This window comes from Hyposmocoma kahamanoa, unplaced genomic scaffold (genome assembly GCF_003589595.1).
Source record: "Hyposmocoma kahamanoa isolate Upper Pololo Valley unplaced genomic scaffold, ASM358959v1 62, whole genome shotgun sequence".
Taxonomy (NCBI): domain Eukaryota; kingdom Metazoa; phylum Arthropoda; class Insecta; order Lepidoptera; family Cosmopterigidae; genus Hyposmocoma; species Hyposmocoma kahamanoa.
The window spans coordinates 8362679-8387183 of record NW_020653850.1 but is presented as its reverse complement, the minus strand read 5'-3'; the positions used below and the strand labels follow the sequence as shown (position 1 = coordinate 8387183).

At 34.1% G+C, this 24505-nt stretch overlaps 3 protein-coding genes across 6 annotated transcripts in view; 1 reads left to right on the top strand and 2 right to left on the bottom strand.

Annotated features, from left to right (window-relative positions):
* Window positions 1-2056: 2056 nt before the first annotated feature.
* Window positions 2057-4549, bottom strand: LOC113229636 (nucleolar protein 16). Its single transcript, XM_026463306.1, has 4 exons — window positions 4364-4549; window positions 4010-4264; window positions 3279-3554; window positions 2057-2073 (listed from the first exon to the last, which is right to left on the bottom strand). Exons 1-3 carry the CDS (start codon window positions 4459-4461, stop codon window positions 3305-3307), a joined length of 603 nt encoding a protein of 200 aa, XP_026319091.1. The 5' UTR covers window positions 4462-4549; the 3' UTR covers window positions 2057-2073; window positions 3279-3304.
* An 8437-nt stretch (window positions 4550-12986) lies between these two features.
* Window positions 12987-15208, top strand: LOC113229752 (testis-expressed protein 10 homolog). Its single transcript, XM_026463434.1, has 2 exons — window positions 12987-13422; window positions 13631-15208. Exons 1-2 carry the CDS (start codon window positions 13063-13065, stop codon window positions 15206-15208), a joined length of 1938 nt encoding a protein of 645 aa, XP_026319219.1. The 5' UTR covers window positions 12987-13062.
* Window positions 15209-17365: 2157 nt separating this feature from the next.
* The window catches only part of LOC113229850 (dentin sialophosphoprotein), a 29343-nt gene continuing 22203 nt past the window's right edge, over window positions 17366-24505 (bottom strand). For all 4 annotated transcript variants that reach the window (XM_026463534.1, XM_026463535.1, XM_026463536.1 and 1 more), the window contains 5 exons: window positions 22590-22735; window positions 21580-21693; window positions 21097-21253; window positions 18276-19741; window positions 17366-17472 (listed from right to left, as the gene is read on the bottom strand). In XM_026463534.1, coding sequence (XP_026319319.1) covers window positions 18329-19741; window positions 21097-21253; window positions 21580-21693; window positions 22590-22735 — 1830 coding nt within the window. In that variant the 3' untranslated portion in view covers window positions 17366-17472; window positions 18276-18328. The remainder of the gene's footprint in view (window positions 17473-18275; window positions 19742-21096; window positions 21254-21579; window positions 21694-22589; window positions 22736-24505) is intronic.

The following is a 24505-nucleotide window of genomic DNA, read 5'->3' as shown; positions in this document are numbered from 1 at the left end:
ACCGTCTATGTTTAACTATTACGTGCCGTCTTAAGCCAAAAGAGATAGCATTACATTGGTCTGTGTCAAACACAGGGATCGAAAATACGTAACGTCATTTTAAATGCCAACCGTGTCCATTTCAAAGGGGAGTACATCAAATGTCAAAACAAGTGTTTTTCCAAATGTACTATTGAATTATTCGCATGTATTATAATTAAATTGGACAAAAATATTGACATTGGGAATAATTAGGTATTAATAAAAATGCGACGCTGCAGCATTAAGGGATGTAGACTTTAGAAAAAGTGCAAATCAATCGAATGTTACATTGCACAGGCATGTGTTATTTTTTTGTCTAGGAATCACACAATAGCCCCAATATTTCATGTAATTAGACTTATTTAAGTAGTTTATTTATAAATCTTTTTTCAAATTTTGCTTTTCTTACTTTGGATTGCATGTTTGTTTGTATTTTTGATGATTGTTGTTAACGATTATTTTGAGATAGTGTTGATCTTACAAGCATACATATTATCGACATTCTGTTATTAAAAGAAATCACTACGATTTTATTGTTTTATTATTATTATTATTATTTTTATTATTTCAAGTTTTCCTACAAACGAAAAGAGGAAGAAAGAATGGTTGGAAATCATAGGACTGCCGAATATAAGCGTTGGATCAAAGACCATCTTCATTTGTTCGCTTCATTCTGAAGAGTCAAATTTTAACAACTTTGAATGTAACTAGATTACATGACAATGCTATTCCATCATTAGGTTTATGGGTAAATAATGTTATGTTCAATTTAGATTAAACAAGACTCATTTGCTAGTTATTCTCAGTTCCTGAAAACAAAATTATCCACTCGTTTCTGATTGTTCCCAATGACAACTCTAACTATTAAAAATTACTATTTTTTAAAGCCTGCAATACAATGACATGTTAGTCCAACGTTGCCAGGCCAATACCAACGTATAGACAGCCTATTTGCCTTGCGTTGCCATCGTTCAGTGTCACTCACCTACCTGGCCGAGTGAGGGCGAGCGCCAACGTGTAAAGTAAACGTTTTCATAGATCAAAGGCGCTCGGCCAATAGTGTTCACAGGATTGTGTTTGGAAAAAAATATTGAAAATTTGTCACTCCGAAATTATTCAAATAAAATTATTTTATTCCGTCATGAATAATTTTAGTATTTTTTACCCGACTGCGTCAGAAAGTGGGCTATGTTTTTTGGGTGTATGTTTGTTCATTTCTTTTAAGTAGGTATAGGTAGGGCAATGTTGAGTGTGTACGTTAAAAAAAGTAAGAGTGCGCATGTCACCAACATACTGCACAACAGTTTGGTAACTATTACTAAATAAGTTACCAGTTAAAATTGCTTGATAGATTGATTTGTTTAAGAAAGCCAGTAACGTGAATACTAGAATCCGCAGGAACCTGAATAGACTTGTACTTGACAGTTAGTTAAAAGACGTTATGTAAATATGTACTAAAATGTAGGTTAAAGGCGTACCTCTTAAAGTACAATTTTTATATTTCATTTAGTAAGTACAATTAATACTATGTAATGTTATATACCAGTAAAGTAGGTATAATTAAGTAAGAATGCGCATGTCGCCAACAAACTGCACAGCAGTTTGGTGACTTTCACTAAATAAGTTACCAGTTGTAATCTTGAAAATAAATTTATTTTAAACTTTTTAAAATGTGTGTTGACATTTATAATAATATACCACTCGAGATTAAATTACTAGACTTGTGTTTGTTTAGGCATACTTTGGTTACAGTAAACTAAAGAGACAAAAAAAAACAGTTTCAACATTCAAGCCATATATTTGCATGTCGATAATGAGTTATCGATAGATTATGGTACAACACTAAAGAAATCCGCCATATTTTGTAACTTTCAAATTTTGGTTATATGCACGTTGGTTCTGTAGTTAGGGCAGCTCCTTTCTTTTATTTTTTTTCCATCCTCTAAGCCCTAGACCATTCTTGAGATACTCTCATGACAAATTTTTAAATTTTGCAGTATTTTGTTTTTTGACCTCCTAGTTCAGTAGAAAGATCCGTGATATCCTTACGCTCTGTAAATTTTAAGTTGCGTTTAATAATAATCATAGATCCGCCTCTAAATAAGTTCTTTCTTAAGAACGAACTGACAATATTACAAATAAACGATAATTTAATTAAAATTGAATGTAAAATTACAACAATTAGACATATTTGATATGATTTTTTTTTATTTTATGCACTAGAGCATAAAATCCTATTTTATGCAGCCTACACCCAGCATAAAGACGGACAGAAGAGCATGAGAAGTGAAAAAAATATTTATACCGTTGTACCTACGCGGATAGGTTCCAAAGCAAAGAATCAAATATGAGAAGACCTGAATGTGGAAAATATGAAAGAGCGATTAACGGCCCGCAAATACTATAATATATGCAGGGAATATTTGTGCATTTTTATGAGCTACACTCTGGTCAATTTCCGCTGGAAGTAAAAAATGTTCGAAATCCAAATAAACAAGATGGCCGCCATACAAATTTCAAAGCCTCCTATTACGGAAACTATTAGAGATAGGTAGGAGGTGCTGGAAGGAATGTCATAGAGGATAATAGTGGTCAATTGCCCGTGTCAAAAAAATGAAGATGGCGAATTCAAAATGGCGTTCAGAGAAAACCTTGCTTCGTTCCGGCTGAAAATTGGCATGCAGGGGTGTGTAGGTGTTCTTAATCATAATTTGGATTCAAAGTTAATAGACTTGCTCTGATTCAGCTGAAAATTGGCATGGGGAAGTCTCTAGAAGTATTTCTAGAAGCCGGTCTAGAAGGTCTAGTAGGTCTAGAAGCCGGATTATAATTTGTGGTCAAAATTGGTTGTTCGCTATATTCAAATATGGCCGCCATAGAAGAGTTCGTTGGCTTTTTAGTAGCACATAAAAATTTGCAGTGGGTGAAGTCAGGCTATATAATACATATGTTGATGATTATGTACAACCAGTGAGGTACTTACAATATAATTATAAAATTTCTCCTACAATTCAATACCAATTTATTGTGTTAGTATACAAGGAGCCCTAAGGAACCATGATTTTACTATCAACTTGGAAATTGAATTATGTTATACATAGGAGGTCTTTGACGAACATTAAGTAAACAATTAAAAATAAATATTTTAAACTAATAAATAAAATAATAAAAATAAAACTCTCTTAAAACAAAAACAGTACTTATCATTAAGTAAATAAAAATTTAATTTCAAAAATATTAATAAAATCATATATAACCTAAAATATAGTGCTAATTCCTAAACCTAATCATCATCAACAAGTGCTTTAGCCGCTTTCTTGATTTCTTCTTCATCTAATTCCTTATCTAATAATCCTCTTGCTGTCAAATATTCTCCATACTGTTTTGGAATGCCCATAAACGTCTTTACTTTAGCTCGCAACTGTTTCCATGTTTCTTGGTAATAGTTCTTTTTATCCCGAGCCATAGCTTTGTAGTCATTACCGTATTTATCTAGGAGATAGGTTATGAACTCAACTTGACCTTTTGGTAACCTGGAAAATAACGTTGATATACATTGTCACACATCTTGCTGTATATAGCATAAAAGTCATTATGTAGTAGCCATTAAAATAGCACAGTAATAATGTTAAATCCCTCTCCTGTAAAATTTGGTTTAGTGCAGATACGCGCCTTTTACCAATGCTACATATATGTATGTATTTGAACTATCCATGATGACATTCAAATCATTTTTTTTATTCTATAAAAAACCAAATAAACAAATTTTGTAAAAAATAAACAAAAACAAATTGAAAACAGAACAAACGGGTAAAAAATTAAGTTGACGTAATTGGAGCTATCGAAATGTGCATTTCAGTGTCAGACCTTATGTGCAAACAAATGAAATTAAATGTAACAATTTTTCAATTGGATCAAAGAGGCATATTATATTAAATTAATGAAAAGTAATCCAGTAGGTACTATAATTTGCGCGCGATAGACTTACATAAACCGTCTTTCTTTAGGTGCTTTAGCTTCCTTTTCTAATTTCTCTACAACCTCCATTTTTGGTGGTTTTCGAGGGACTACCTCTTCTTCACTCTCGGAATCATCTTGGTTGACCATCTGTTTAGCTTTCTTCAGCTGCTCTTTCTTAAAACTTGGTATTTTGATCACCGTATTAGGATCATTTGCTAACCCCATTTCTTTAAGATTTCGTAGCGCAGATTTCTTGTGATCCCAAGCTTCTTTAATTGTTTTACTGTAAAAAAACATGTTGTACACGTTACTATTTAACAAACATCTACTATTTGCAGAAAACGAAAGAAATTTTACTCATGAAATAGCAGAAAATATTAACCATGGCACGTCTCCTGTACTCCGCTGCTTATTATGCATTCGCTTCCTGTTTAATTTGTGTAGATACTTTTTCTTCCGGTGCTGCTTCTTGATCTTCATTTTGCAGAATTAATTGATATTTATAGTAGAATCTCAAACAACACGTGCGCTTGTGACGCTTGGTTTTTATTTTTTGACAAGCATCCCTAGCCTAGTATTGTGTTTTTTTATTTATAAACGAACGTCGACGTCAAGGAATAATTTTTTTTTTTTTTTTTAATTTATTAAGGCTTTGGCAAAGCCATCAGCCTAAACATGAATTATTATAATTATTACAGAGTTTTAAATGTCATAAAAAAAAACTAACTACTACAGTATGAAAGTTAAAAAAATAAATTAAATATAGACAACTTACACTATTTTAAAGGTGCTATTTACAAATTCAAATATTACGTTATATAAACTTGTGTGCTTTAAAAACTCCTGTACAGTACTGGGAATTGTTTTATATTGGAGAAGGTCTTGAGTTAAAGAAATAAGTAACAGACGTTGTAAAGAAAATTGTGGGCAGTCAAAAAACAAATGATTAAGGTCACAGTAATTATGGGAACAATATGTACATAACGAGTTACTATTTAACTTTAACCTAAATAAATGTGCAGGGATCTTACAATGACCTATGCGAAGTCTGCTTAGAGTCGTTATAAAATCTCTACCTATATATGTGGGATATCTTTCAAACCAAGCCTTGGTTGAAGGCACCGGGACTATCTCGGCAAGCCACTTTCCTTTAACTTCTCTTGTAAAATTTAGAGTGAGACACCATCTTTTGATCATATTTTCCTTAAGGCATAAAACCAAGTCTGAATGAGGAACTTTAAAATCACAGTAGTCTACATTTTCTGTCGATTTTGCTAGGGTGTCGACTAGTTCATTTCCAAATATACCGGAGTGTCCCGGAACCCAACAGAACTCTATAGTGAAACCTTTATTGCACATTTCGTTAACTAGATTTCTTAAGTAGTAAATTAAGTAATTAACACGGCTATCAATGATCTTATTTTTCAATAACAACAGTGCACTCAAAGAATCGGACAAAATCAAATATTTAGAAATACTAAAGTTAGAATTTAAAATATAGTTTATAGCATAAATCATTGCCAAAACCTCAGCAGAAAAAATAGAAAATAAATTATTACAAATAAAAACTCTTCCGCATTTTAAATAAGAATTATAAAAAGCAAAACTTGTCCTATCCTTAGTTTTAGAACCATCTGTATACACTTTAATGTAATCCTTCTTAGCATCTATAAACTCATAAAATTCAAATTTGTTCCTAAACTTTGATGTATTTACTAATATATCCATAATTAAACAGTGAAAGTCGAAGTTAAAACAAGGCAATTTTGGAGACCAATAAATTGCATTCTGAAATTCAAAATTTAGATATGCAATAGATTGGCTCAGCGTCGTAGTAGCAGTTAAAGGAGCTGTATTAAAGTCAGGAATATCATAGTCTTCTAAAAAACTACAAATTACAGGATTGTCGCAGCTAACTAATCTAAGACAAAACTTCTCAGTTAAAAAGCTCCTCCTGACAATAAGAGGAACTACACCTGTTTCTACCTCAAGGGAATTAATAGGGGAAGACATCATAGCTCCTGAAATTATTCGCAAAGCTCTATTTTGAATTATTTCTAGCTTTCTGAGTAAATGGTTAGCAGCATCGGCAAAAAACATACATCCATAGTCAAAGTGGCTGCGAATGGCAGCAATATACAAGACTTTTAAAATCTTGGGATCAGCTCCCCATTTCAACCCCACTAGAGATTTAAGGATATTTAAGCCTAACTCAGTCTTTTTGCAGATATGTAGAATATGTGGTTCCCAAGTTAATTGAGGATCCAATATAATACCCAAATACCTTTCTTTAGATTGGACTGGAAGCAAACAGTCATTGTAATAAATTTTGGGCGTAAATGAGCATTTTGCCGCAAAAAGCATGACTGAGCTTTTACTTGTATTAACTTCTAACATTAATTGGGTCGACAATAGATTATGTAATGTAAAAAGGCAATTGTTCATATTTTTTTGTCCAACGTATATATTGTCGCATTCGAGATAAATTACTAAGTCATCTGCATAAAATGAATATCTCACAGACATTGGAATTTGATTCATGAGATTAACAAGGCTCAATATAAAAATCAAAGGTGATAGAACGGAACCCTGAGGAGTACCTTTATTTGTGGTTCTACAGCCAAAAAGATTATTTTTAATTTTTAAAGAAATATTTCTACCATTTAAGAATGAAAATATCCACAATAGAATGGGGCCTGGAATGCCCAGATAAGAGAGACTCTTGATAAGATATGCATGATTTATATTGTCAAATGCGCCTTTGATGTCCAAAAAAACAGCAAGAGTGTATTTGTTACGCCTCATATTCCTTTTTATATCACCTATTAAACACCCCAAGTTATACATGGTGGATTTCCCTTTGCGGAAACCAAATTGGAACTCCGGAATCAAACTGTTGCTTTCAATATACCATTCTAACCTATTTTTGATCATAGTTTCAAAACATTTAGAAAAACACGATGTCAACGAGATGGGTCTATATGCATCTAAGCTATGAATATCCTTGTACGGTTTAAGAATTGGAACAACATGTTGATCTTTCCAAACAGGGGGAATAGAATTATTAAGCCATAATTGATTAAAAATTTTAAGAAGAATGATTTTAGCTTGGGATGGTAATTTTTTTATCACTAAATAAGGAATGAAATCGGGACCCGGGGAAGTATTTTTTTTATACATGAGAGCAGCATCAAATTCATGCATTTGAAAATTAGAGGTGAGCCATTGTGCTGAGTCAGCACCAGGAGATAAGAAATAAATTTGTAATTCACGCATATCAATGGCGATGCTGTCGCGAGAAGCAATTTTGTTGAGAAAGTTTAAAGCATTAACTGGATCTTCCAAAAAAAGTGTATTAGTATTAGCGGTTGAATTTAGTTTAGAGAATTTGAATCGCCTAATATAGTCCCAAATAACTTTAGTGGGAGTCATTCGATTAAAAGAGGAGCATAAGTTAGTCCATGCTAATATTTTTTGTTCTGTTAGGATTTTTTTTTTATTAGCATCAAAGTTCTTGTATAAAATGAAATTTTCCATAGTGGGATACTTTTTAAACGAGTTCAATGCCAATTTGGCTCTAAGCACAACTTGGTTACATATGTCATTCCACCACAGTAAAGGTTTACGTTTTCTGTGGCAAGGATATACTTTTTTACGGAATGTCAATAAAATGTCAACTAATTTAGAAACAAAGTTGTTATAATTTTGTAATGGATCTGTATTGGGATTAAAAGAAAATCTTTCATTGCACAATTCAGTAAATTTAGACCAATCAATCTTTTTAAAATTAATTTCAGATAAAGAATTTATCGGAGGCGATACATAATTGGGTTGAGTTCGTGTGACAGCACCCGTGGAGCCGGTGTTGTAAATAACATTCAATAAAAGCGGGAAGTGATTACTACTGAGAGGGTCATCAAGAACCGATAATGAACAACTGGAACTTATCGACTGCGAAGCAATTACCAAATCCAAGACATTACCTTGCTGTCCAAAAGGAGCCAAGGTAGTGGTGGTGTGGTCATTTAAGCAGACTAGGTTTTGGGTCTCTGTTAGTGAGTGTAAGCTATTACCTCTGCGATCATTATTTCTAGAACCCCATGAAGTATGATGAGCATTAAAGTCTCCTATAACTAAATAATGTCTGTTAGCGATTTTCGTCAATGCACTTGATAACTGTTGAATTCTAAATTTCCCGTTGGGAGGAGGAGGCATATACACACATAATATGTCTACAGAAAATACATGAAGTTTGAGGGAGATTAATATGTTTTGAAAATGATAATCTGAAGATGTTGCAATAGTGGAGAAACTATACTTGTCCTTAACTGCCACTGCAACTCCTCCATGTGGATGGTCAGAGTCACGTCTCACTATATTAAAACCAGGTAGTCTAAAAATTTTATTAAGATTCAGCCAAGTCTCATTGAGGAGGATCAAATCTATATCTACATCACTGCTATAAACAAAATTTTTGAGTTGGTCTAATTTGGGTAAGATGCTACGAGAATTCCATTGTAGTATATTTAATTGTCCAACACCAATAGTGCTATCCATTATTTATGTGCAGCAAAATTGGTAATCAACAACTCTTTTATAGATTTTGCAGAGATAGGATCTGGACTACTAGTATCTTTCGTATTATGTAATTTAACAACATCTATTACAGTTTTAATCATAACACCCAATATGTCAACGGAGTTAATTACATCACTAAATAAAGCCCTTTTGTTTGGAATTTGATTAGAATACAAATCGGAAGTAGTTTTAACTTTTGCAGCAACTGTGGCGTAAGTTACATTACCTTTTATTTTCCCTTTTATTTCAGCAACTTTTGCAGCTTTTTGCGGACAAAGTGTTGAAACTGCTGTATGTGAGCCATTGCAGTTTACACATTTGACAGTGTCTTTGTTGTCACAGTCTTTGAAGAAGTGATTTCCTGTACAAATTGAACAGATTTGCTTACTTTTGCAGGACCCTCTGCTGTGGCCAAATTTGTAGCATGTGAAACATTGAAGTAACGGCTTGATATACTGCTTCACATCAAACCAAATATGATCGAACGTGACGTGATCAGGCGCTGTTGAACTTAAAAAAGTTATTAAGACTGTCGGTGTTGGAACCCAGGAGTCATCTGCGATCTTACGGTTGAAACGTTTGACTCCGATGATATCAGTTGCAGCCTTCAAGTTTTCTAATAAATCCTCTTCAGAAATATCAACAGGTGCTCGTATTATGCCCTGGCTTTCGAGATTATTGTATGGAATTCTTGCTAACCATTCAAATTTTTCCAGTGCCTTTTTGTTAAGCAAAAAGTTATTAGCGTCCTTCTTGTTGTTAAAAAATACTTTAACAAGTGCAGGTCCGACCTGTTTGACGTAGATAACTCCAGATGTAGTTTTCAAAACATTATTAACTTTGAGTAAATCCATTTTGTTATTTTGGCCATTGTTCGATGAAAGTAGGATTGTATACTCTTTCTTATCATTATCGGTGTAAATGTGGTTATAATCTCTGAAAAGTCCTCTACGGGTTCGAGAAAAGTTTGCCGCCATTTTCGTGGGAGGAGATTCTACGAAGTCACTCTTCTCATCGTTTTTCCTTTTTCCAGGACGGACGATGCCGTCACTGGAGACACTCATTTACCCAATTAATAGTAACGGATATGCAAGTAAATTCGACAGTAATTTGTAATCAAAAAGGGCTTAAAAGTAATTTTTCAAAATTAATTAAAATAAAGCAAACTACTTTGAAGCTTGGCGCCCTTTTTTTTTTCCGTCAAGGAATAATAAAGTTTTTGTTTCTTTTTTCCTTCGTGCCGTTTGGAACAGGCGAAGATCAGAGACCATACTGCCTAGTTATTAGTTTCTTTTCTTCAGTAAATATGTTTCAATACTCAACTCTTGACTTGAGTATTGAGCGACCCTTAGGGCCGTATTCCAGAACTCTACTCAATGCTCAAGTCAGGATTTGAGCAGACTTGAGTATGATTTCAAGCACTGGAAATACGACCCTAATGGCAAGGACTTGAGTATGATTTTCAGTGCTCACTGCAATACTCAAGTCCTGATTTGAGTATTGAGTACGACCTTCGACCAGAAAGTAGAGTTCTAGAATACGACTCTAAGGATCGTATTCTAGAACTCTACTCAATGCTCAAGTCAGGATTGCACTGGAAGCACAAGCACTGGAAATACGACCCTAATGGCAAGGACTTGTGTATGATTTTCAGTGCTCACTGCAATACTCAAGTCCTTACTTGAGTATTGAGTAGAATTCTAGAATACGACCCTAAGTGTCGTATTCTAGAATTCTACTCAATGATCAAGTCAGGATTGCTATTGAAACACGAGCACTGGAAATACGACCCTAATGGCAGGGACTTGAGTATGATTTCGAGTGCTATAAACCATACTCAAATCCTGACTTGAGCATTGAGTAGAGTTCTAGAATACGACCCTTAGGGTCTAGAACTCTAATCAATGCTCAAATCGACGGATCTATACTCGGGGTCGTATTCCAGAACTCTACTCAATGCTCAAGTCAGGACTTGAGTATGATTTAAAGCACTAGAAATTATACTCAAGTCCTTGCGCTTAGGGTCGTATTTGCAGTGCTTGAAATCAAACTCAAATCCTGACTTGAGCATTGAATAGAGTTTTGGAATACGACCCTAAGGGTCGTATTCCCTTGAGAATGATTTCAAGCACTGGAATTTCGACCCTACTGGCAAGAATTTGAGTACGATTTCTAGTGCTTTAAGTCATGCTCAAGTCCTGACTTGAGCATTGAGTAAACTTCTGGAATACGACCCCTAGCGTGTTAAGAGTCGAAGCTGTTAAAAAAAAAGAAGAGTAATGGCGGTGTGTAAAGTGTAAATTCAAAAGTCTGTGATAATAAAAAGATTAGCATACATTTTATTTACTTCCACTACTAGCTACCAGAAATGCTAAGAACGAATAAAAGGTTTTGGGCTACTGCATAAACAATAAAATGAAGAAGGAATGATTTAAAAATAAACAAATACGGCATCACGCAGTTCACCGGAAGGATTTCAGTAATTGATCTTTCCTGGTAAAAGCTCTTCTAGAAGAGCAACTTTTTTCCTTTTTTCAACTTTTATTTTACTTCTAGCAAACAGATACTAATAATTAATACATACATATATACATTCTTAGAATAATAACGCATAGAATGATAGTTTCATATCAAACGAACTGTCACAAGAGAGGCAAAAATCAAATTCATGTAGGCGTAAGCAACTTGTATCTACGCTCGTCGGCACGCACACAAATATACAAATAATGATGTCATGGAATAACATTTCCCTCAAAAGTGGGGAAATTGTATCTTGCTTAACTCATCATTAAGTTAAACGTGCGTACAGATTTGCCCGACATTATCGATCAGGCCTACAGATTTGCTCGATTTTGTCGATCGTTACTGTCGATCGACTTGTCGATCAGGTGCCTACAGATATGCTCGGTTTTGTCGATCGTTACTGTCGATCGACAATGTCAAGTGACAAGAATTTTCAAAAATTTATTTTTGGTAATCCTTATGGAAATGGCATTTATATCTGAATACACGATGACGGACACGACTTTTCAAATAAATGCAATATGGGAATCATTTTCGAGGTATTCGAGGTGCTCATTACGAATATGGCACTCATTTCTAAATCCAAGATGGCGGGCGCGATTTTTCGAATAATGGCAAGTTGGGTAACGTTTTCTAGGTATTTAGGGGTGCACATTACGAATTGGATTTAAAAATGAGTGCCATATTCGTATTGAGCACCCCCAAATACATCGAAAATGATACCCATATTGAAATTTTTTGAAAAATCGAGTCCGCCATCTTGGATTTAGAAAAAAGTGCTATATTCGTAATGAGCACCCCCAAATATCTCATAAACGATACCCAGAATCAAAATCAAAATCAAAATAATCTTTATTTTAAAGGTAAGCATTATTACACTTGAAATCGTCACATTGGTTAAACTCTACCGCTCATTCGTAATGTAGATTCCCCCGAGAAGTATGAGCTAGAAACTCTAGGGGTTGCTCTTTGTAAAAAACATTTGTACGCATTCAACTTGCAGAAATGGTGGTCAAATGCACACTTACATTAGAATTTTAAAAAATCTGCTGCCATCGCGATATTGCCTATTCTCAAAAAATTAGGTAATATAATTATTTTGAAACAGAATAGCACAATTGGGAGATAGAAATCCGTTACTTTGCAACATTTTCGTGTCTTGTTGCAACGAAATTAATTTTCTGTTTTAGTGAATATTTACATAAAAATACAAGTTGAAACGCGTTACTTCCTTGTGGAATGTGATGTTAGTATTTATTTTATTTTCACACTCATTTACCGCACATTTCGTCATTTTTAGCTAAAATTCTTGAGCTGTTTGCGGTGCAAGTTGACCTTGAGCACTGACGGCCCGCCCGCTCGTGTAGGCCCATTGGAAGCGCTTCAATTTGCCTCACTTAGCGTGTACGGACTAGGTTTCTATGCGTTATTATTCTAAGTATACATAATTCTTCCGTGTGTCCTTTGATTTCTCTAATCTAAAATTTTTTCCATCCTTTATGATTTGGTTTCATTGTTTTCGTTCAGTATGTTCAACTGTTGACAGGTGTTAGCTATCAAATGTGGGAAAATGAAGGAAAAATATTCAGAAAAGTATTTTTCTTTTCTGAATATTTTTTTTAAATTTTATTTTTCTTTTTTTTATTGACTTGAGATGTCGGATGAATACAACAGATTCCATAGCATGTTTAATAGCACTTTATTTTTTACTACGAGCAAAAAATATATTGTAAATCTATTATCGAAATCGACTTCATGATTTCGTTTAGAAACTGGTACATGTTTGATTATTTTTTCAGAAAGAGTGCAATGAAAACTGTAGTAAGCCAAATCTCAATTAAATTAAAAAATTTAACCTAACCTTAAATAATAATTTTACAATCACGAAAAAATTGTTTGATTCCTTTGGTTTTCTATAACAAATTATTAAAACAAAGTATTACGAAAACAGAGAAGTGTGTGAAACTATATATTTACAAAATGCCGAAGACGGGCGCCACACGCTACCAAAAATTCCTTAAATCAGAAAAGTCTAAAACGAAATTCAAAGCTAAGAAAGATTTACCTAAAGGTACGAATGTTACGAAGACGAATTTCAAAGTAAAGAAGATAGTTTTAAAGGAACAGCTAACGAAGCACGCAGATTCTGAAGTGTTATCTACAAGAAAACTGAATGCCAAGGAACTTTTGTCCCGCTTAAATCATTTTAACACACATTCTCGAACAGAAGCTCTTAATGGGTTGAAGGAAATTATATCGACTCATTCTGAAGTTTTGGAACAGAATCTTGGACAGTTTATTCTCGGTGTAGCTCCGTTGTTACTAAATATAGAAAGAGTGGTATGTACTGTTGACTACATTACTATATAGTAATTTCACATGCTTTGACTCTTAGTTTTCTTGAATGTATGTTCATCGTAGTATACAACTATATAACTATTTGAATGCACCAATGTATAAGATGTAGCTGTAAATGTGTTGAGTCCTTGTAAACTGCTCTCGAAAAGCTATTTTAATTGACAAAATATTATATAATCTTCATTTTCAGGTGCGTCGTGAGGCCCTTAAAGTAATGCATTTAATACTGTCTAACATACTACAAGAGAAGCTTGATCCATTCTTTGACATCATGTCTACATACCTCAGAAGTGCAATGACTCATATTGACAACAGAATACAAGAAGATTCACTTCTATTCCTAGATGTATTACTCCTTTGCTCACCAGAGAAAGTGGCTAAAGACTTCTACAAAATAATTCCTAACTTCCTAGACATGATTTCGAAGTTACGAGTTGATTCTAAACCAGGAAGGGCTTTAACAGTCAATTTAAACAGCCAAATAACTAGTGTAAAATGGAGAGTCAAAGTCTTGCACCGTTTACAAGAGTTTCTACATAAATTTGTTGATCATAATAATATACACATGACAGATCAGATAGCTGTGAAGAACACACAGTTTTTTGACTATACAAAAATGAATAATTATTCACTGTTCAATCAAAGTTATACTTCCGTGTGTTATGTAACCTGTTTTTCATCAAGGAATTTGCATGATGTCGTTCTTTTAGATGAAGTGCAGAAATTTAAAGAATACATGGAAACATTGATGCCTCTACTATTTGAGACTTGGGTAGAAGTATGCCCAAATGTGAATTCTGAAATGAATATTGAAACAGTTGTATCTGAAGATGCAGCAATTTTATTAAAGCATACACTTGAAATTATTTCTCTGTTATGGGAACTTGTTCAGTATTTGAATAAGAAGAACCCTAACTCTGATATACAGAAAATCTTTTGTATTAAGTACAGGCAACCCTTTAACCAGCACTTTGTGCATCCTTTTCCTTTTGTAACAAACATAAAATCAAGACAGGTTACAACTGGGAATTTACCATTTGAAGATAGCATTACTGATCCCAAATTGGTAGCACAAAACCTTGAAATCTGTCATTTGTTTATAATGTTCAATCCCTATGTCAACATCAAGAGCCAAAATAGAGAAATATCTTCTGTTCTAAATTATATTGAGAAGACATTTAATCAGAACACACGAGACTACATAAATGATGTTGTGATTAAGATTTTGCATACAATATTTTCAAAAGAAGTCACAAGTTGGACGAAAACTTTGTCAGTCATGGATGCATTGTTCAGGAAAATAATCTGGGCTTATTTTAACAAAGATATGTCAAATCAGTTCAAACAAAAAATCTTTGCATTGCTTTGTATGATTGCTCTGAATGAGAAACTTGGACATTTTCACAATAGCGAGGCATATGAAAAGTGGCTCAATAACTTACCTGATATTTTATTACAAGACACGGTAACTACACAAACAATTGATATAATGTACAAATTTGCTACAAGAAACAACGGCACATTCAACACAGTTGTTAAACCAAAGCTTAAAAGCATTATAGAGAATTTACCAAAGCTCTCCATATCAGATGTTAGTGATGGTTCAAGTGGGCATCACAAGCTGTATTCTTTACTATATTGGATAAAAAATTGGGACAACGAATCTTTAAATTTACTGGAGAAACAGTTACTTGACAATGTTTATAAAAGTGACCATGGCAAATACATCTTTGATACGCTGAGGTTAAAAAGTGGAGCCATATTGTAATTATGAAATAAAAGATAGAATTTCACAATATTTATTTAACTTCATAAACTCAAACTTAAATATGCAAATAGACAGAGTCATTTATTTAATGGACTTTTCATACAACAATGGTAACAAAATTACAATGTAACTTCAAATCAGTACAAAATGCTGCCCTCAAATTGGAAATCAAATAGCACACATGAAAAACAAAGGAAATTCCATGAAGTACATTTACTCATTAAGAATTATATTTATTTGAATACATAATAGGTACTTATAGGCATAATTTCTCAGGAACATTTTTTTACTAAACAAAATAGAAAATATTATCATTTATTCCAATGTAGAGAACATTACCAAACTACAAAATGTCTGTGTTGAAACATATTCGGTCGAAATTCGGTAACCCTTATTATAATTATGGCTAGATATATCACATACATAACACAACATACAAACTAAGCCAACAACTACAGAGAAACAAAATCTTTTTTATATTGTATGTCAGCCTTAGCATTTTTGCAACAATTTTGGAAGTTGAATTCTAATAAATATTATATTATGTAACACTGCCATGGTCCGTAAATACACAGGTTGGCTCGTTTGTTCGATGGTATTGGATTAACGAGAAGTTTTAAATATGTTTAATCCAGATCCTATTAAATTAAATATTTTATAGTCCACTTCTGGCAAAAATGTCTGCAATTTCCACTAACATTATTTGGACCGTGCTATGTGGCATATCCGCCGTGATGCCCTCAGGTATTGTACACACGCCAGCACATCAAGCTACACATTGACGTATCTTGTTCCATTGTACTGGAAGCGATTTTTGAACAAAAATGTGTAGTCTGATGTGCCGTTGTCCGTACATCAACGTTGTACAGCTCTTTGTAGCGTTTTTCAATGTTGTTTTGAATACCCAAAATCTCTTAACATGAAAACCTGCTCAAATAATTATTTACCCTACTTATAAAACCACTAAATTGGCAACATATGGGTATGTACAGGTATGTAGCGCTATCCGCGAACTACACGAGATCTACCGAACAATCTGTATATTTACGAAGCTTATAACATAACTCTACGAGATGTTAAAAACTATACAAGACGATATGAAAGCCTCATTGAAGCTGATTTCCTTATTTGCGTAAGTAGGTAATTACTTCATCGACTAGTTTTGATTCTATCAACTAATTAGTAATAAATATTAACTACTCTAACAAAATATTCTTTTTGCTAATTGTTGAGTCGTTTCATGTTTCACATTTGGCAAATTTTGGCTAAAAAGAAAAATCACCAATGATGTAAATAATCCAGGAACATTGCTTGTAAAATGATTTTTTCCTAAAATGTAAAATAACGCATATCTAAATCTAAAATTATTCTTTATTCTCTGTCTAAAAATAGCTAGCTGTATGGAACCCATAAAGTATTGTAATCAGTAATCAATAAAACAGTAAAAGTATACGAGTACCAATACTTTTTAGGTCAAATGACGTATACACATTTAGAAATAAGAAACAACGGAAATTATTTACTTATGTATGTTGCAAAACACAATGTGTGTGATAGTAGTTTCGAAAAAATCATAGATACAATCGAGATCTTTAATACTTGACCTCTAACAATAAAACAAATTTTTGAGAATTAATTTCTCATAATCATCAATTTATGCATTGTATGCATAATGTATACAACACAAAAACATTATGGATATTTTTTTACGCAGAAATAAAAGCGAGCGAAATCAAATACACACTACAAATAAACTTTTCATTAAAATAAAAATAGAATATTTCACACCGTATAATATCATTGTTTCACACAGTTATTATTATATATTTTTTATAAATATGTATTTTTTAAATAGTAATCAAGTAATTTACAGGCTTTGAAGTATAGTTTATCAATTTTATGCTCTCTGAAAACTGGAATCTATGGTATAATAAGCTTAAATGGCTCTAGATAATATTTTATTCCAAGAGAGTATAAAATTACGATTTCAAGTACGGCTACGGGACAATGTTTTTAATAGTACGTTACATTCATCTTTGGGAAGTCATTCATTCTTGTATTTACTTGTGTAGTACCTATGTGTGACGTATATTTATTTGACTTGAGGTTCGTATTTGCATTAGATCTGCCGGAATAAAAAACCGACTACCATAAAAAATATATTAAAAGTAAAATAAATATACTTATTTAGACATTGCCTATTGAGTTTTCCTCTTAGTGGATTTTTTAACGCGGGGTATAGTAGCAGAGGCTGACAGCATTGCCTGAAAATAAAAGGGAATCATTGAAAAACTAATTGCTAAAAAGCAATAAGCACATCTAAACTGAGGTACAAAATTAATATTACTCTGAAAACCGTTCTTATGATAGGAGAACTCTTGTTACGATATGTTCCATAAATCTCCACTAAAACACAAATCCTCACCTGGCGTAGTACTTGCTACGCAAACACTGAACACGTATTTAAGCTTTTACACTCTTTAAAAGAAAACACGCGCTGGGTCGATGGCATAGTGAAAATGTTTATAAAACTTTAGGATCCCCACCAGTGGGGATTTGTGGAACATACCCTTGCTACTCCATCAATGTCTAAAAGTTTTGTTGGTTCGTTGATAATTATATCAACTGAATTTTTCGAATAACTTGTCTGTTGGCCCCCATATTCAAAAGCGCCATGGCCCTTGACGGCTCCGACGACCCTCCACAATAATTAACATTAAATGTTGCACCTCATTTTTATTAAATGTAATCAAATAATATACTTTCACAAGGATTAACTGTTACGTCGTAGTAATAGTTTTAAAATAAAATACATAAATATCAAAACACACTCTAAAAAAAATCAATAATATTACAAGCTAAAACATCTACATTAACATATTAATCTACGGTAGAACTAATATTAGAGGAAGTGAAGCTTAAATTAGTTATTTGCAATGAAATGCTGAGAAAACAATATACAAAGTGGTTCTTGTTGGTACTTCTTTGGATTTACAAAAAGAAACAGCATGCACAGATAGACACAGGGACAAAACAACCCACGCAAACAAAAGAAAATAAAACATACTGTTTCCCTCTATTTCTGCTGCTGTGAAAATTGGATTCAGGACAAGGAAAGCCTTAAACATCAGTGCTTTTTGAAGTAGTCAAAATTTCTTCATGCAAAGAAACGATTTTATATTCCGGATGACTTTCTATCTTAGCGTCAATGAGTTTTTGTAGAGCATCGCTTTTCTCCATTACTTCATGCGATATAGCTTCAGATTCAAAATCACTTGCATCTTTAAAACTCAACTGATCCTCAGCTCCTTCGGTCTGTTGTTTCTCATCTTCGGATTCTTTCAGACTAATCTGTTCAATGCTCGCATCGTTTTGTGCGTCGTTTAATTTATTGCAACATTGAGATTCGTCAATACGCTTTTCATTAGATGACGATCTCTGTGAAGAACTTTTATCTTCAGACGAGGTTGAAGCGTTGTCTTTATTTTTATCATCAGTTTTATTCCAAAAAGCAAATTTGCCTGGTAGTTGTAACAACTTTCCGATACTAGACGAACTGCCTTTTGGAATTCTTCCTGGAGATTTTGATTTATGTCGTCTTTTCTTTTCCGCTATAGGATTGACTACTTGTAAACCTTTTGATGTGCCCTTTTCTTTTAAGCTATTGTTAGGAAGATTGTTTACAATGTCAACTAAACTCTCTTGAGATGTTGTGCTTAGGGTATCCGTGAGGATATTATCAGTTTGTTCTTTGACGTCTATGGTAGTTTCAAAGTTTTCCGATTTCGCTGGCGGTGGTGGTGGAGCTTTGCTTTTCCCATATCGTCCTTTTGGAGATCGTCTTTTAGTTTTTGGTGAATCCTCAGGTGTTCCAAAAGAGGCCTCATCGTCACTGTCCATAGAGTCGACATCATTAAAAGACGTATCGAGACTAGTTGATTCAATTGGATCTTCTGTCACAGTAACACATACATTTTGTGATTGTTTAGGTTCCTCAACTTTATCAATGGTAGTTGTGTTTGAATCAGCATCGTCAACATTTGGTCGAATATCGGCTGTATCACTCTCTTTGACTGTTTTCAATTCTACGTTAGAAACAAAAACAGAGCTTTCTGCGTTTTCGTCTTCTTCTATTCCAATAATGGGCACAATATTTGTTTTATTTTCGACCATTTCCACGGATTTGTCTTTAGAAACATTGTTTTTTGTATAACAATCTTTAATTTCAATATCCGCTATGTCGTTAGATTGTTCTGTCTTTTGGTTGTCTATTGTATCCATTATAGGTGAAGCATCTTCAAAGCTTGAATTGTTTTGGTCCCATTGATCGTTATCATTATAGACTCGTTCGCTAGTATTCGATGAAGTATTACCTAGTACTTGAACAATTTTAATTTGATTCCCTACGCATTGATATATGAAGGGAGGATCGGTATTGGATAGGTATAGCTGGGAAGGAAGGTTCAAAAGGGCAGGCATATTCGTATAATCAAATTCGTCGTCGTGTAGCTCCTCGATGATAACTTCATTATCCTTTAAATAAAAAGTCCTTAAGTCTTCATCAAAATAAAAAATAATAAATGCATTAACAGACTTATAAATAGATTTAAAAGGAAATAATTCCTATCATGCTGTACATCTACTACTACTTACAAAGGCTGAGAAGGTACAGTAGGACATTCGCCATTATGTATATTTTGAGAGAACCATTTGTTTTTCTACTGATGATAAGGAAAAAGTCAATATTAACGTCCAAAGCTAACTTATCAGCCTTTAACGTAGGTACAGAAGATAAAACAAAATAATACAGAATGCTACGAACATCCTCTGATGTCGACGGCTAAGGAGTCTTGAAGTTTTAAATATCAAGATTCCTTATTAATTTTCTATCTACTAACTACCAATTTTAAGTATATGTTGGTAATTGATTAATATATTTTTTAACATTACAATCTTAACACCACACAACCGTCTACAATAGTGAAGCTAAAAGCATTTTATTGTGTCATTTTGTATTTTTGAGCGCTTAATATCCAACTTGAATATAATGATCTTATTATTATCTCTATTACAATCATTACACCAGCACCAATTTCTACCCTGACAACTGATAACGGAATACTGTTGGTATTCCGAATGTTGTAACATTCGGAATATAGATTATTCAAGAAACCCAACTACGACGTTGTCAAAGAGAGGGTTGTAATTTTATCTGCGGCGAAAAGTCCACTCTTGATGAATCTAGATACTTTTCTGAAAATCCTTAATGTGACTGCCAAATGTCATAAAGATTTGGAAACAAAGAAATAGAATCTGCGACTCGATGTGTTTGAAGTAATGTGAGTCAAAATTCAATTAAACTTTTCAGTATACGCATTTCGAGTCGTAGTCGGGTTTGTTTAATTTTTCTTTTTTATAGTATCGTACCCACAATCTACTGCGTCCAACATTTTTAACTACACCAAGTGCTTGCTTTGTTCCCCTAAAATGAAGCGTCTTCTCTATTACCTCCTATTATAATCTATCCTTTAACATTTTATTGCTACAATTAATATAAAAAAATTTTTTTTTGACCGCGCACAATGTGCTGTGCTGGTTAGGTAGCATGGCATTTGCACTTTAAAAGCAAGCTTTAGTCAAAATGTCGAACATTCCACTGTTAGTCAATGTATATTAAACCTTATGCTAGTCATTACATTTTTTCCTAATTTCCACAAGTTTGAGTAAAGAAAAATGTTACTTAGTCAACAGCTTCTCGTAATTTCAAGGGTTTTACGCAAATCCTAGATTATCATAGTTAATTGATTATTATCTCAAATTTAGTTGCCGTAAACGAAATAACAAGAACATTTTTAAAGACCCCGCTCAATAAACAAAGATTACCAGACCTCGGCAGCTTGCGGTCGCTTAATGGTGGTGACAGTCGTGCGCGTTGTTCGGGCCTTTGCGCGCTGTGCAGCACCGACTGAAGCTGTCCGCGTGAGTGACGCGGAATTGTCTGCGCTTGAGTAGCCCGAACTTATGTCTTCGTTGGATTTTATATGACTGGAACGAAAATAAATTATTTTAACACGATTCTTCTGCTATGTTTGAGGAACATCATTTAGGATAGGAGAGGAAACATGTTGGACTTACTATAACACGACCTTTTTATTAATAATAATTTTTGTCACAATACTACGGTGTATGTCGTTTAATATACGCGAGCTCTTAGAAACAAACGCACTCTGTACAGATAATTCGGGTAACTTGATGTTCTATCTCTAGGAAAAGGCTACTTTCTGTCGCCTTGGCATAGAGGAGGGCTGCTGCATGTTTTATGGAGTTTAAAAATAAATGTACTCGTATAAGTATGACTAATAGCAATTTACCTAAAATTAGGCTCCTCGCATCGCCGGCCGCTCTTTAAATCGACGTCGACCTCTGGAAAGTAAATTGCGGACCGGCTATTCGACTCGGACGCGCTGCGACGTGTGTTGTAGCCACTAAAAAGTAACGAAAGTTATCTGTAGTTCGAGATTTACAATAAAAATTTGTTGTCATAGGAAACAGAAACGACAACAGTGCGTTTTAAAGGTTGCTTTTAGAAACGTCGTTCTTTTCGTTACATAATACTTATATCTCCCTCGTAGAGCCGAGTTGAGTTTCAGTAAGCTTAGTGTAGTGATTTCGAGAGTGAGTGCCTATTGTTTTAAGGAAACGATTCGTAACGGTTTAACAATTTATGACAAACATAAATTAATGTATAGAATGATCATTCGTATTACAAGGTATCTTTGAGAGATAAGTTTAAGGAAATTAACATTCTTACACTAACTAGCCTCACAGTACATTTATGAAAATGTAATTTATATCAAAAGGAATAGTAATTTCTTTATGAAAAATAGTGATAGATATAACATTAATACGAGGAATAAAAATAAACTAGCTTTTCTTGATAGTCGTCTTCACAAAGTCAAAAAATCATTTAAGGGGCAATGTATACGCTTCTATAACAAGATTCCGGTTGATATACAAAATTTGCCTTTCACGAGGTTTAAAACTATAGTGTAACTAAAACTTTATACTAAACGTTATACAACTTCTGCGTACTTGGATGTCAAAAATCCGTGGTAGTAACCCGTTTAGCTCATGGAGGTAGTCTCGATCTCTGATGTTTCAAATAAAAAAAAAACAATATTGTAAATGTTGAATGTTTACAAATGTTATTCAACCCCTAGAGTTTCTTGCTCATTCTTCTCAAGGGAATCTGCCTTACGAATGAGCGGTAGAGTTTAACCATAGTGACGATTTCAAGTGTAATAATGCTTACCTATGAAATAAAGATTAATTTTAATTTGAATTACAAACTAGGTATATTAATATATATTCATGTAGATACCTCTTAGCAGTAGCCCTGCGAATCAGTCTAGGTTCAGTGAGCACATCGTCAGCTTCGTCAGCGCCTCTCTCGTCACGCGGGTCGCACTCGCTAAGGTCGGATAGACTGTAGCTTTTACGTAGTTGCTGTACGAGACCGCCACCGCCCTGCGAAGTTGTGTTATAAAACATTTTTTAACCGTACTATAAAACAGATTTGGGTAAAAAGTTGATCATCAGGCTATATTTGCCCGCCTTCACTGACAATGTTTACGAAGTGGAACCGTTTATGTATATATCGAATTCTTAGTGAAAAGAACTTCTTTGAAGAACTTTAGTGAAGAGTTCTTGTTTGAAAAAACAAATATACGCGATTTAAATCCGGAATGATTGTTTCATTACCGTTTGTGTATTTTAGCCCCCGTAGCATGGCTACGCATGATAATCTATCGTCTAGCTATCTAAATTAGATATGATTAAGGGTCGTATTCTAGAGCTCTATTCAATGCTCAAGTCAGGATTGCACTGGAAACACAAGCACTGGAAATAAGACCCTAACAGCAGGGACTTGAGTATGATATCAAGTGCTTTAAACCATACTCAAATCCTGACTTGAGCATTGAGTAGAGTTCTAGAATACGACCCTTGAGACAGCCAATAGCGCGCGCTTATTTCAATTTCATCGCGCGCGTCGGGATTCTCATGCGTAGCCATGCTTTTAGCCGTGGGGCGACGGCTTAAGAATACATTGTCGCCTCCCCATACATGCCCGTGGGGGTCGTAAGAGGCGACCGAGGGCGTCACAAGTGTCCATCTGCTTAGCATTGTGGTAGGCTCTGTGCCGACTGGATAGCGACCACAGTACACACGGCGGAAAACCCTCCACAGTGAAACGCTTTTGCGAATCGCGTTCAGGGATCAGTTGGTGTACATCCAGTGCATTTGGCCAGACCGGCAAAATGATAGTGACGGAGTGAAGATATTTGTGTTTTCCATCCGTTACTCTCATCTCTGGACTGTATTCGCACTTTCCATCAGGCGCGGTGCAGTCATTTTGTCGAGTCGCAATAAAAAAAAAAAAAAAAATTATAATGCTACGGGGGCTGATCAGGGTTGATGCTGATGCAGGTTATTTACACATCAGCGGATGCTGATTGTATGTCTTTATAAAAAACGCGAAAAATGTAATATCCTTACTACGTGAAAAAGCTTTCTACTTTCTTTGATACTGTAATAAAATAATATTTCAATTATTTTGTTACATTTACAAGAAAAGAATCAATCTTCATGAGAAAAATTAATCTGCCTAGATTAATCGTTCTGGAATTTTATCAAAGTTATGTATTAAAAACAACAGCCGAGCTGCTTTTTCCGCTTAGGCTACTTCTGGAAGGGTTGTAAATTATTCCAGCGTGCCGTGATTCGAACATCCGCAACGAATATCAGCATCGATTAATGCGGATGTTGATATTTTAATTCATACTGATTATCCGCGGATGTGGATGCTGTTATTCGCAACAACCCTGTTTCAGACCTCAAACGTTCATGCAGGACCTTGTAATACACGAAACGAATACTATAAAAAAAGACGCCAAACGGCCGTTTCCTCATGTAGCTTTTGAGCAAATCTATGCTAGTATGTATGTCGTATATGTTTCTTGCGTAGCTAAGCCAGGTATTCCATTTACCAAGCAACAATTGGAATTACTTGGTGTAAGAATATTATAAGGCAAGGCACATCTGCAAAATGACGACTTTTTAGGAGAGAATTTAAAAGTTAATGAACGAACTCAGTTGATACCTTTTGTATGCATAAATAAGATAGTTACAAAATTGCACATATCACACATAAAACCAAATAACTACTGTCTTGACTCAATATTGTGTAATTGAGAAAACACAAATATTTTAAAATTTAAATAATTAATTAATGAAATC

Excerpts from the sequence above, each read along its gene's own strand:
- LOC113229752 (XM_026463434.1), top strand. The coding sequence starts at position 13,063 with ATGCCGAAGACGGGCGCCACACGCTACCAAAAATTCCTTAAATCAGAA. Across the intron at positions 13,423-13,630 it reads TACTAAATATAGAAAGAGTG|GTGCGTCGTGAGGCCCTTAA; the intron begins GTATGTACTGTT and ends CTTCATTTTCAG.
- LOC113229636 (XM_026463306.1), bottom strand. The coding sequence starts at position 4,461 with ATGAAGATCAAGAAGCAGCACCGGAAGAAAAAGTATCTACACAAATTA. Across the intron at positions 4,265-4,363 it reads AGTACAGGAGACGTGCCATG|TAAAACAATTAAAGAAGCTT; the intron begins GTTAATATTTTC and ends GTTTTTTTACAG. Across the intron at positions 3,555-4,009 it reads CCTAAAGAAAGACGGTTTAT|GTTACCAAAAGGTCAAGTTG; the intron begins GTAAGTCTATCG and ends GTTATTTTCCAG.